General features: G+C 36.1%; 1 protein-coding gene across 13 annotated transcripts in view; it reads right to left on the bottom strand.

Annotated features, from left to right (window-relative positions):
• The window catches only part of mycbp2 (MYC binding protein 2), a 207,433-nt gene that overhangs the window by 91,365 nt on the left and 101,435 nt on the right, over positions 1-14,633 (bottom strand). For all 13 annotated transcript variants that reach the window (XM_062975545.1, XM_062975546.1, XM_062975549.1 and 10 more), the window contains 12 exons: positions 13,460-13,651; positions 12,018-12,224; positions 10,662-10,793; positions 10,073-10,251; positions 8,911-9,053; positions 6,725-6,825; positions 6,364-6,582; positions 4,648-4,873; positions 3,986-4,104; positions 3,055-3,142; positions 2,315-2,364; positions 462-634 (listed from right to left, as the gene is read on the bottom strand). In XM_062975545.1, the coding sequence (XP_062831615.1) occupies positions 462-634; positions 2,315-2,364; positions 3,055-3,142; positions 3,986-4,104; positions 4,648-4,873; positions 6,364-6,582; positions 6,725-6,825; positions 8,911-9,053; positions 10,073-10,251; positions 10,662-10,793; positions 12,018-12,224; positions 13,460-13,651 (1,829 nt within the window). The remainder of the gene's footprint in view (positions 1-461; positions 635-2,314; positions 2,365-3,054; positions 3,143-3,985; positions 4,105-4,647; positions 4,874-6,363; positions 6,583-6,724; positions 6,826-8,910; positions 9,054-10,072; positions 10,252-10,661; positions 10,794-12,017; positions 12,225-13,459; positions 13,652-14,633) is intronic.

The raw sequence follows: 14,633 nt of genomic DNA, 5'->3' as shown, positions 1-14,633 counted from the left end.
TCTGCTCTACACCATCATACTTCATGGAAACACAATTATATTATGACTAAAAAAGAAGGCTTGGTTAACATGAAATCTTTATTATGATAGAAAGCAAGAAAAATTACTAGGGACTAAAGACAATACTAGGATTTCATCACAGTTAACATTTCATCTTACTTGACTATTTTGCAAGAAAACTGTCTTTTTACATATACAGATTAAATCACTTGCTTTGATTTATAGTCAGGTTTGCAATATTTTCAATTATTTTAGTTCTAGAACTCAAAATAGCATGCCTTTATGTACAAATAAAAAACTACTTAAGACACCCAAACAAAAATAGAATCAGAACATATTTTTTCAAATGGAGACATGTAGACAATAAAAGTTTAGATGTGTTACCATATTTTGTTCTAACCCCACCCCCACACCCCAAAAACCCCAACAATAGCTCTAATGAAGGGCAAACTAATAATTACCGTGCAAGCCGTCCTCCACTTGATCCTGGTACACAGGAAATGAAATCCTCCAAAAATGACTGTTCATTGCTTTGTACTTGCAATGGAAGACTTCCTTCAAGTGCTTCCAGGATAGTCGGTGAATGAGACAGTGCTAAACCTTTACCCAGGATTCCCGAGTGAGATTTACAAACCTGGTCAGGGTTAAGAAAATATAAACTTTTTGTTATCTTCACAGATTTACTGTCTTTTAAAACAAAGTTGCCTTGTGAATAAGCTTAATTATTTTTAAAATCAGCACCCTTATTGAAAGTTCTTGCAGCATGAGCATTTGAAATAGTTGAGCAAAGTGGTTTGGAGGCCACATGAAGCCTCAACAACTTTTGGGCCTTCCTAGCACCCCAAGTAAATATAAATTAATCCACAATGATGTATTGATGAAAATTCACAGGCATTACTGCAACTGAATGGCATATTCAATCACCAATATAAATTCAAAGGGCACTGTATCATTGATCAGCAAATTGTCAATCAAGAAGATATCTATGTTTAGTAAGCATATGAAAGCATTTCTCCAATCAACTGGAATACGAAGCTTTCAATTTACTGCTGCTTTTGTCACTGCTAACTTCTGTACTATTCTACTACAATTAAGTTAAAAGTTCATGCTTCCCTCGTAAATTTGAAATTAAACATTATTCTACTATTCTGAAATAAAGTCACTAATAAAATGAATTTAGTCTATGATGAATCTAATCCTAAATTAATTGTAATTATTATTATAATATTAATGTATTACAAAATGACTCTTCATAATTACAAAGATTTTAATGGATTTAGTTTTTTAGTCTTAATATCAATTGTTTCAATTTATCTATTTGCATGTATGTTTACATCATTTGTATCCATTTTTGTGAAACCCATGTACTGAATACAGTATTCAGACATTATATTAAGCTTTATTTGATTTCTCTCATATTATCACAATTAGGAAAAACAAAGCTGAAGAGATGCTTGAGATGGGGCATATGTGCTATTGTGAGTTCTCAAAAAAGAGGGTGGAATATAAAAAAAGTATTTCTAGCTCAGGAAGTCTCTTCATAGACAACTGAAAAAGATTATGAACATTAGCTGTTACTGAAAAGCTTTCATACATGATCAACAAGTGAAGATGCACCCAGGAAAATCTGATTATTCACAGTATTATACTTCTCCTTCAAGCACACCTCAATTTGTGATGGGATATTATTACTGATTAATTTGTTCTATCACGATCTTTTACACTGTCCGATTTATAATTGTAAAGGATATAATGAATGTGTCCATAATTGAATATTCCATTTGAAATTGTTAATTGGCTTCACTAATTGAGTGTGTTGGATGCTTTAGAAAAGATACTTCACTTGGCATCAGCTTAAAGACACTGATTACTTTATTGAGGTCTTTTTCCTTTCATTTACAAGAGTTATTTACAACCGAAGTTCCATCAAGCATTTTGTGTGCAGCAAGCATGTCCACAACTGTGCTGCTGCGAAACACAGGATAAGACTCTACTCAGATGATTTTCAATTTTACATAGAAATTAACTGCAACATCCCAACCGCAGTTTTTATATCATGTGATTGCAGACGAAATTTTGAAACTATAGACATAAAAGTCTAAAAAGACAGAGCAGAATGTCATGAGCAAAGTGCAGAACTTCAATGTAGCAGACATCCACATGGGCAGATTCCCAAGAAAACTGGGCATTAATGAACACTACAAAATGTTTTCCACAAATCGATAAAACCACCTTCTAACAATGTTCTATTTTATGGTAACAAGTAAAAAAAGCCCAGTAGTTTATTTTACGAGAGCAGTAAGCAACAACCTACCTGCAGAGCAGCCTCTTCCAGAATCTCAAGATCTTCTTCATATTCATTGCCTGTTTAAAAATAGTGAAGAACTCCATGAAATCAAAGACAAGTGAGAACTTTAAAAAGACATTAAGTATCAATGTAATCAATTGGATAGATGCATTTTCTCTTCTCTTCCTTATGTCTAGGAAAGAGTCTTTCCAAACTCTTGAAAACTGATTGGCTGAGAGGTTGGCTCTTCCAGTGGGGGGGGGGGGGGGGAGGGGACATTTGACAAATGGATTGGAGTGTGCAAACTGACACAACAAAGACAAAACAAAAAAATTGAATACTACACGTTGATGAGCCAATCATTCTTTCTATTTCTGGTGGGTCGTGACACAAAAAGGGACTAAAATCATTTATAAAGTTTGACAGGGCACTAGCTTCATCATAATACAGTGAGTTCATAATATGCTGTAATTTTTAACAAGCTGCTACAGAAATCTTGATGTAATTGGCAAACTGTGACTGTGGATCAGACATCACAGAACTAGCTGACAGGGTACTCCAAGAATTTTGGTTGGCTCTCCTGCATCCCACAAGCCCCATGCAGTCTAATCTCTAGTGCTACTTGGAAGAAATCACAAAAGCAGTGGTATGGCATCATAGCATCAAGACAGTAATCTTTCATTTCATATCCTCATCTCCTTTCCAACCTGAAAAGATACATTACAATTCTGTGATCAGTGCTGCAACGCATTTTGAAAGACACATACCAATGGGAAGTGCCAGATCCTTTTTCATCAAAGCAGCAGCACATGCTCCTCCTAGATTGGCCAGCTCTTTTTCAAGCTGAATGATACCCTTAAAACAAATAAGGCAAAAACGTGCATGGCTTTAGGTGTTCAGTAAAATTTTCTCATTCTCTTCACTTCAAAATAAATGTAAATAAAGTATTTAAGTAAAATATATAGGCTATTATAAACGTCACACCTCTAACCTGTCTCTAGCTAAAAAGGCAAGTATTCTGCACAGCAGAATATTTTTTTCTAATTCACCATCCTCTCCTTTTGGGAACATCAATTCAAGACAGGCTGGACCAGTGTAAGGAAGCTGCAAACTACAGCTTTGGGGAAAGAGTATGTTTAGGCATAGATGCTATGAGTATTCTGAACTGTGAATTTTTCAGGCCACTAGGTGTCTATTGAACATGTTGCTGAAGATCGAGATAAGAAATTGAGTGAGGTTATCAAAATATAGAGAGTCCCCTGGGTCAGTTTTAATTCTACATTATAATGCAGTTTGGCACGTTCACTGCCTTGGCTCAATGCTATGGAAGCATGGGATTTGCAGTTAAGTTAGGCACCAGCACTTATTGTCAGAAAAGGCTAGACCATATAAGATTGCAACTCTAATAACTGGTGTGAAACTATAGATCTTCAGGGTTAATGAAAAATATACAACTATGATATCTGAACAGAATATAAAACTTTATGACTCAAGGTGTGTAAATATTTGCATTCATCCTTATGCCCCTAAATCCTTTTTGTGGGCTCACATTGTGAAGAAAATCTAAATTAAATTTGAGAACAATCTAAAATGTGGGCTTTACAAATATATCTAAATTAAAAGACATCTGCATGCAGAAAATGATTACGTGTGTGTGTGTGTGTGTGTGTGTGTTGCACTACGTAAATTTATTCTCACCTCATCAGGGCCTGGACTAAATTCATAGCCAATTGCAAAACACTTGAAACCATAGAAAGTAGCCTTTTCATCTTTCACATAGTCTGATGCAGTTTCCAATGAGAAAAGTGCTTCATTGCCTGGGGTGAAGTAAACAATAAGTAAAATAACAAAAATTGGAAACAGGTCACCTTACAAGTAAGTTCAAAATGTATAATTTGTCTAAATATTTGTAAAAACATTTATTAAAATTACAGAGAACTTGCCATACATTGTCTTATATTCCAAATATCTATGTAGTTGATGCCAGTAATTAAAGGGAATACTACATGTTACTAAAAAAAATAAAACATTAATGTACAAGTGTTCAAATACTGGACAAAATAGAAGTAATATCATAGCAAAATAAACTTTCTTCTAATCAAAAGTAATTAACATGATTGAATAGTCATCTAACTACTTCGTAATCTGTTGATCCAATAAAAAAGACTGTGCTTCCAAAGATTTCTGTTTCTTATTTGTGCATTCTGAAACAAACACAGAAGCAAACACAACCCTATTTTACTTGTTAAAATCTTACATTTCTAAAGTCGATTTATTTTTATCTGCTTGTAGACAGAAATTTTATTTCCCAAATGTAAAATTCATTTAGTCTGGGTCAGCCCATGTTTTAAAAATAATACCTGGTAACACTAAGACCATAGTAGGCCACCCAGATGAGCCTGAAAATTTCTTCAATTCTATCCAAGAATTGAGATTTTCATGAACAGAAGCTTGTTTCGGTCCAAATGTTGAAATGTGGATGACACGTGCAGGAATCAGTAAGCGAAGTACATCTTCTGACTGGGCAGTTCCACACTGAGCATCAAATTCTATTGTCATCCATCTGACACATTCTGGAAAAGTCACCTATGTGTAAGTTGGATAATAACATTAGAATATTTTTTAACATTTTAGTTCAAAATAAAAATTGTTCACAATAAAAATTGTTCACAATGGAGTTCTTTTAGCTCTTATAATGACTAGGGTTGGCCTTGAATCCTGGTTCATCTGTTTCATTCGTGGTTTTGTACCGTTTCATCAATTCAGATTGCACGGAACGGTACAACCCCACGGGAACAAATGAAACAGTGAAACGAATGGCATGGGGATCGGTAGCCATTCCCTTCTGCTGATTTCCGTAACTTTGTAGGCCCTGGCTCACAGGGCCTTCAGCCAAGTGCCGGGCGCTCAATGGTCGTACGCCCTGGCTGCCGGGCCTATGAGCATTGAGCACTCAATGTCTCATAGGCCCTGTATGGAAACTTTATTTTGACTCTTACCAAAGCTTCCGCTTGAAACAGTCTTATCATTTGTATATAGCTTCAGGATTACTACAGACACGTTTGTCTCTCTAAATTCTTTTCTTTAAGACTGACAATGTCCCTGTGTGGGAATATTAATATTTGGTTTGAACTTTTTCCACAGATGTTTAGAAATATACTGTACCTTATAAAAGAACTCCATGAGATTTACTTTCAAGTAGGTTCTATGTATTAATTGAGGGAAATAGATCATGATGTTATTTCTCTTGAGGATATTGTAAAGAGACGTATATATACATACTTTGTTTCTTTGTAGCCAGGCCTATGAGTCATCAAGTGCTTGATGGCTCGTAGGCTTGGCTCACAGGGCCTACAGTTGAGCACCGAACACTCGATGCTCATAGGCCCGGCTCGCAGGGCCTATGAGCATTAAGAGCTTAAAACTCGATTGTAGGCCCTGCAAGCTGGGCCTACAAGCACCGAGTGCTCGATGGTTGTAGGCCCTGGCTGCTGGGCCTACTGTCGAGTGCTTGACAGTAGGCCCTGCGAGCCGGACCTACGAGCCATCGAGAGCTTGAAGGCTTGTAGGTCTGGCTTGCAGGGCCTGGCGCTTTGCTGCCCAAGTCTTGATTTTTGTTTTTTCGGACCTTGTACGGAAAAGTCCATTCGTATAGGCGCCCATTTCCATCAGCGGCGGACGGAAACAAAAATGGGACCATACGAATGTAACAGACAGAAACAGTAAGTAGTTTTATACAAATGTACAACCCTAACAATTACCCATTATGCTAAGCTCGACTATTTTGAAAAGGGACACATATTCCATTTGAATGATGGGGTAGGGGTGGAGGGAATATAGATCTGGGAACACATGATGTAACAGATGATGTAACTGTATTGTGTGAAATGTTTTGAAATAAGTAAATAACCCCTTTAAAATTTCTTGAGCAAATAATATACACTGCTGGGGATGTTCTTAGTGTTTATTTTGTTTTAAATGTTTTAATGCCTTATTTTCTGCCTCTTACGTGGTCTGCTTTACAATCAAATCAAACACTCAACAAAATGAGTAGCAAACATCGATGTACCACATACCTTGTACTGCGTGACACTTGCTGGTTTATAGGGGTGTTCACTTTCAATGACTGCATAGTGGTTAGAGGTAGTGCAAGCAGAGAGCCCTTGTTCAGGTTGGTTTCCTGTAGTGCTATCAGTAGACTGATTAGGGTTGAAGGCAGGAGGGGCATACTTCTGATTCAAGATTGCTACAGATGGAAGTAGCTGCTGAACCAAGCCAAAAACCTCAACAGCAACCTGAAATATGGCAAATAATATAAGCTGACGCATATAGATCTACCATATTTTGAAGGGGCATAAAAATGAATAAAACTATCCTTATTGCTCTCAGATTTTGCCTTATGATTTTTAAGTAATATTTACTTTTCAAACCTCATACCTTAGGAATAGCTGCAGCCACAGGCCCTATGTAAGCTATAATAAGAGGAAGGAGCATAGAAAATAGGCTGGACGAACTGAGCAATTCTGGAATGTCATCCGCTAAAAAAAGGAAACAAAAGAAACAAACCACAAATACCATTATAAATCTAACATATACTTTTGTTAAAATACACATTCCTCACTTTTCCAACATACACTGAACAGTTAAACCAGAAGTGACATAACATTAATTTTGGTCATGCTAGGAGAAATCCTGTTCTTCACATCCCCTTCACATTAAACAAAACCTGAGCTACGTGACATGGATTTTAAAGAGTCATGTTTCAGTTTTATCCTATTTCTACATCTTTTTTTAAAACTGAAAATTACTTTAAACAATAACATGCTTTGTCACACCAAGTGCCTTTCCATATCTATCTATCTATCTATCTATCTATCTATCTATCTATCTATCTATCTATCTATTTATGTTTAGCCCGTCTTTCTCCCAACATAGGGACTCAAGGTGGCTAAGAGCAAACATGACATGATACAATTAAAACAGAGTAAATGCACTGAAATATGAATATAAAAAATTAAAAACAAACAAATCTTTTGTGTCACAAATAAAAAAATAATACATTTAAAACTACATTTAAAAACTACACAGCCTCCCAAAATCCTACTCACTCCATTTTTAGATGCTACTCCTCTGCCTGTATCTGTAGGCAAAACAGGCTAAGGCACTAGATTCCATCTGATCTAGGAATCTAAGCAGGGTCACTTCCGGATAATATTTGGTTGTGGGGCTGCCAGCAAATACCAGGTACTATAGGCCAGGGCCTATATACCCCAGGTATATAGGTATAGAAAACAGGTATAGAAAGCGCACATTTACAGATAAATAAATGCTAAAGAAATGTATTTCAAAACAATTATTTGTTATACATATAATTTATACAATTTATTAAAGATGAAAGCAAATTTGTATACTAATGAGATGCATGTACTTTTTAATTTTTACATGAATAATTAAATTGTGGCTGAATATTTGATACCACAGGACAAAGAGCACCTTCAACGGTTTCCATGTCATGCTGGCACAATTGGTTTGTAGCCTCAAGTGGCAGAATATACGCTTTTGGCTCTCCTTTTCTCTCCTGAACTGGGGGATCACAGTGGGGTGTTTGCTGGGGGACCGTCCTTCAACTTAAAAGGCCCCAGGTTGCAGAGAGGGCCATATGTCTGAAATGGATCCCCAGCCACCTCCCTCTTGTTCCCATCACAGTCTTTTCACATACATGCATGCAATCCTTATCCCTTCTTCTCCTCCCCAAAATAAATAGGTGGTATTAACCATTCCCACCCAGCATAGGTTGCAGGCAAGTTATTCTTGAACTTTTAATGACAGATAACTGATATGTTTTTATTTCAACCCTGTATGATTTATGAATTCAACTAAGTATTTTAAAATCAAAATTTGAAGGGAAGTATTTCTGAAACTGAAATGATAGCCATCAAGCAAAACAGCATTTGCAAGGCTTGTTAACAAGGCAGGCTGAATTTCCTTTTTTTATGAAATATGCTGAAGGATTTACTGCCTGCCATTTGCTAACAGATTTGTACAAATGTCTAAAACAGCCACATGCCATGACATGCTACACTGATTTTTCATGACCCCCACTTCAGTCGGGGGCCCAAAATAGGGTCACAACCCACAGTTTAAGAGTTTTGCTATAGGTCACATTTCAAAGAACTACCTCTGAATATTCCTTGCCTTTACAAAAAGGCAAGGAATAAAATTTTGGGGGTTCCCATAAGTTGACAAGCAACCTGAAGATACATACACTCACATGCATACACACCTAACTATAACAACACAGGAATAGCTTTATAAAGTAAATGAAAATCAATAGGCGTTCCCAGTACAAAACTTTGCTACCAGCAATACATCTATAATAAGAGGAAAACAGGTAGTATTGCAACATATTCAGTACGGCTGACTTGTGATGGATTTAAATAATTGTTTTAATGTGAAAATAATTGATTTTAGTGTTTATGTATATTTATAGTTTATTTTATGTCCCAGCATTGAATGTTTGCTGTATATATGTTGTAATCCACCCTGAGTCCCCTTTGTGGTGAGAAGGGTGGAATATAAATGTTTTAAATGAAATAAATAAACAAATAAATAAATATTCTTACCATCTACAGCTAGAGCCCTATGTAAAAGATCTTTGGCAGCCCGCACCACAGCACTCACAACAGAAAGTGCTCTGCTACAATTTTTATCTTCTTCATTGGCTTTACTTAAGAGCTGTGACTGTAGATCGCCATCATATTCACTTCTGGAAAATACATAAATGAAGCCACATATTTTTGAATGAGCCTTAAGTAAAATATGCTAACTCTAGATTTCAGAGAAGGCAACAAGATAGATCAAATTTGAAAGCATTCTTCTGCATATACAAATATATTCATGTATTAGTTACAATTAGATCTTGAGCTCAGAGTAGTATACACAACCCTCCTCCACACTTTACCCTTACATTACCCTTATATAGATAGGGCTTTTAAGCAGAGGGTGGATGGCCCCCTGTCGGGGATGCGTAGAATGAGATTTTCCTGCTTCTTGCATGGGGTTGGACTGGATGGCCTGTGAGGTCTCTTCCAACTCTACGATTCTATGATTCAAGGTTACCCAAGTGAGTATTATAAGTCCACTGGAACTTGAATCTGGACATCTCAAATACCACAGTAATACTTTAACTCGGTGGTTCTCAACCTGTGCGTCTCCAGGTGTTTTGGCCTACAACTTCCAGAAATCCCAATAAGTTTACCAGCTGTTAGGATTTCTGGGAGTTGAAGGCCAAAACACCTGGGGACCCACAGGTTGAGAACCACTGGTTTAACTTGTGGCGTGAGAAGCGTAGTCCATGTACTGCTCATATGACCTCTGAGTTCCAAGTTTACATGCCTAAGCCACCCTGGAACCTACCAAACAGTCCACTTGTGAATTTGTGCAAATTTGGGAGCTGTTTTCACTTAAAATTGCCTCAAAATGCTCAAAACTACAATTTCCAAAATAGCAAAAAGAAGAGGGAAATCAGTAAACAAAATGATGGCTGGAAGTGACATCCCGGGGAGGGACTGCTTCTTTAATCTCTACATTTCATTGGCATATTCTCTTTTCAAAATTTTCAAAATTGTGTGCCATATTGTCATTTATAGTTCATTTTGAGAAATCTGCAAAACAGATTTATCATAACATTTCTAGTTATAATGTATATATTGTTATATATAGCTGTCTGACATGTCTAGCAAAGATATGGGAGGTGATCATGTAATTTAGTTAATCAGTTCTTACCTATAATAGAGAATCTGTGGAATCTGACCACGTGTTTGATTTGTGCCATTACTGCTGAAGCTGCATGTACTGAAAGTAAAAGTGACACCATCTGGACACTGGACAGTGGTCATTCCGCCATCTCCATTTGCTGTGCGACTTCCATAGTTCCTCAACCTGACTGCATATTTCACATTTTCCTACAAATTAAAGAATTAAGAAAATATATAATCTACAGCATTTTAATTATGTCAGCCCCCGGAAATTTTAAAAGCACCATGCATATTTTCACAGCGTGTTTTTTCCTAAAAACTTTATTACTGTTTGTAGCTAGCCTGTTCCTGTTCTGATTCAGCATGCTCTGATCCACAATCATATTTATATTAGACCTCTTTTCTGTATAACTGTATGGAAACAGAACAGAGAAGCCTTTAAAATTGATATTTACCAGCAGGATTTTTTGCTGTTATGTCTTGATCTTCAAAATATTTTGCAATAATTTTTTTTTAGAATGTCAGATTTTAGAAATAGATTGGGACGGATTGTGTCTTCCCAATAAAAGCATAATACGAAGATATTTTTCATATTCCAAAAACTGTACTTTATTTACCTTTAGGGGAACAACTTTGTCGAGTTTAATTTCAGCTATATCACTTGGGGAGTCATCTGTGGTGTAGGTTCCTTTCACTAACTCTAGAGATGTCCATCTATGTGAATGAGTTGAATCTCCTGTATGATCATTCTAAATTTAAAATAAAATGTGGGTCAATTTTCAACACAATAGTTAAAAGTGAAAATGTGATATATACAGGCAGTCCCCAAGTTATGAACAAGATAAATTCTGTAGGTTTGTTGTTAAGTTGAATTTGCTTGTAAGTTGGAATAGGTACATTTTTTTAATGTAACTCCATATAACTATATATAAGCTACAGATAGCATAGGGAAGGGCTAATACCCCTGTGGTGTTTGTTTTGCTGGCTGTGCCCCTTGTTCATAAAATTTCACTTCATTTTCTGTCCCTGTGATAATTGGATTTTGAAAAAATTGGCTTGTTGTGGAAACAAGGATTGGCGATAAAGCTTTAGTGGAGACACCTTTCAACCATGATAACTCTTTCAAGAGTGAATTTCCCTTCCGAGGGGCAGATTTCTCTCACTTCCTATTGTCTCACCCCCATTCTTAACAATGAGTCATTTGTAAGTCGGACACTTGTAACTCAGGGACTGCCTGTATAAATTTCAGCCATTCAATTCCACTAGTATCTGATAGTTTCCTTCTTCCTCAAAATTCTTTTCCCCCCTTGCTGTCCTATACATATAAAATTGACTTCCAAAATATCTGACCAATTTTCAAAAGCTAGAAAATATACCTATAAAATATCTCCAATTCAAACTATAACGATATATTTGTACTGTCAGGACCAACATACTAATGAGGAAGTATATTGTGACATTTCTTATCTACAACTAAAAGGTCAGTCACTAACTTAAAGTAAGTAAAATTTCTATTCCTTTTCTTTTTTCAAGGAAAAATATCAAGATATGGGGAAGGAAACAAAAATATATATCTCAATGACAAATGCAATAAAATGCTTTAATAATCATAGCTCCTTCAAAATACCCTTTCAACTGTATAGTAGGGCAGGTTCCATAATTCTGTTAGGGATTTTAAGCACTATAAAAAAAACATTGACATTGAGGTGGAGTCAGGGTGCCATATTCATCAAGTTTGGAGCCCAGGCTTCCAAAGGTTAAAACTACTTGGCTAGATTACCAAAAATATATATATAAAGAAAAGGGAAACATTTAAAATTCATATGCACTTTGTGGTATAAAAAACAAAAAACAAACAAAACAAAAACAAAAAAACCCCCTGTAAGGGTGGAGGAAGGAATGTTGCATTTAATTATATGTACTCTTACTGAACTATTATGAAGTAATTTACTATTTTCATGCACTGTACGTACATCATCAACTAACACTTCCAGTTCATATTCATGGATTCCACCTCCACCATAGACCGAGAATCCAACAACAATGACCCCAGGTTTATCCACTGAGAAACAAATTGCATCAGGAGACCCATTCCCAGTGTTCCAACTTCTGCCTTGGCTTGTTTTTGTGAAGCGGTTTGGGCTTGACTTGACAGAATGCAGAGAGTTAAGGCCATCAGCCTGGAAGGAAACAAAGTAGTAATTGAAACAGAATGAGAAAGTGATCCTTATTGGGAATGATCATTCGAGGATGTCTGAAGGAGCAATCCACAACCACTGGGATAATCCCTCATGACATTTGATCAAGACAGGAGAGCAAACGCATAAACAATTTCAACCGTTGCCCCCTTCTCTCCTTCATTTTTGTTACATAGCTTTGCAAGGTATCTGTATTAAAGCTACTCAGATTTAAATTTAAAAATGAGAAACTGGCAGACTTTAACTTATTTTCATTTTTTAAGGTACAGCCATGGATGGGCAATTCTTCAGCCTTCCTAAAATAATCATTTATGAGCCTCGAACTACACCAGCAAAAATCAGATTGTCCAGAGGCTACCTGATCTTACTTAAATTTACTTAAAATTTACAATGTCTTATAAAATTCGATGTCTCCTTCCATCCAATTGTTTTGCATTCTTCTTCCAATAAGGATGTTATCCTTGTAGTCACCACTGATCTAGTCGAATGAGCACAGAAACATCCTTGGATGTTCTGGGGTGAAAAGAAACAAATACTGCCTTACTACACCTAAATAATAATAAATAATAATAATCTTTATTCTTATACCCCGCCTCCATCTCCCCGAAGGGACTCGGGATGGCTCACATGGGGCAAGATCAGTCAAATCCAATAAGAAACATAAAACATCAAATAACAAGAACTGCGCGCACAAGAGTCAGCATTAACTTAAAAATAACAAAACATTGGTAAACGGCATAAATTAAAATACAACAATAAATACAGCAATAAAATCATAAAAACGAATTGGGTGCTATGTGAGTTTTGTAAACATGAGGTAGTTGATAAAGTGCTGTGGTATATCAGAAAATTAATACCCTGTGGTATATCAGAAAATTAATAAGGCAAAAGTGCAACCAGTCAGAAAGTGGACACCGAACCAATATTTATCATACAGATGGGCAGTTCTTATCCAAAGTCCTGTGTGAATAGTCAGGTTTTAAGGCTCTTCCTAACACAGCCAAGGTGGTAGCTTTCCTAATTTCCCCGGGGAAATGCCATTGTTCCGTCAATATAGATTTTTTTACAGCCATTCTGACTGCATTTCTTTATCTTCATTTCTTCCTTTTCTTTTCTATCCATCTTTTCAACCACTCAAATACTCTAATATCTTTTTATACAGTGAAGGAACAATGCACATTAGGATAGCAGGTAGGCAAATGAATTAATCATATTACCTCTGATCCCAGTGCAGAAGCCGTGAGTTCACTCACAATACTTGCAAGTAATCCACAAGTGTTAGAAACAAGGTGTGCAGAGAACAGCTCATTTTCACGTCTGAGGCTATTTCTGACAGGCAACACAACAATAACCAACATCTTTTCAAGGACTTCACGAAAGCTTGTCATCCCTGAGATATTTTCTTCACTCTGCAGAAAAAAATGACATATTAGAAGTGAGTAATTTATGTAAAATAACAGAACACAGGAATGGTGCAGACACATGCATACACACTATAAATCACTCAATAATTGAAAACGGAACAGATGTACATTTAAAGAAAGTTGGTGTGGTGTGTAATGGTTTGAGAGTTAGATGAGTAGTCTGGGAGTCCAAGGTTCACATTCCTGCTAAGCCATGGGAACCCATTTGATGACCCTTGACAAGTCATAATCAGTATTAGAGGAAGCCAAGGACTGATTGAAACAAATTTTGCCAAGAAAACTGCATTATAGTTTTGCACCAACTTGAAGGCACACAACAACAAATAATTTAATACTCAAGTAAATTTTCTAATCACTTGTTTTTTAGGGGAAGAAAACTCTTGACATAAATTTTACATATTAATTTTTTGCTTGCTTGTTACTGCAACTATGCCTTTAAGCATGCATGAATTTACCCACATCTTCAGCATGTGGCCTTCTGAATTTGTATAGTTTTATATAGAGACTGGAATTTATATAGAGACCGGAAAGTCACATATCAGAGGCTACTCCGAGGTTAAATCTTGAATTATTTTATAAGAAATATACCATAATGAAATGTTATTAGAATGAGGCACACTAGGTAGGAACCTTTCATTTGCTTTATGTAGCTTAAAATTCACATCCTTGCCAGTTAAGCAAATGCTTAAGCTACAAATCCATGTTTTCTTCTCAAGTATGGTACATAAACTTTTTTATTCTTTTAGTGGATCAATAGGCCATGAATTCCACTAAGCAAACAGATTAATTGCTGTACAAGAATGGAACAAAGTTTTCAACATCTAGCGTTCAACCACCAGTTGTAAATCCATGCTTATTGAGTATGCTCTCATTAATAAGCTTGTTCTTGTGTTCATATTTTCCACACAGTTCTACAGTTTCTGCACAGATTCAATTAAATAAATAACTTCACAACTGGAGAAAAAGG

This window comes from Anolis carolinensis, chromosome 3, assembly GCF_035594765.1.
Source record: "Anolis carolinensis isolate JA03-04 chromosome 3, rAnoCar3.1.pri, whole genome shotgun sequence".
Taxonomy (NCBI): Eukaryota; Metazoa; Chordata; class Lepidosauria; order Squamata; family Dactyloidae; genus Anolis; species Anolis carolinensis.
This window is presented reverse-complemented; position numbering and strand designations above follow the sequence as displayed.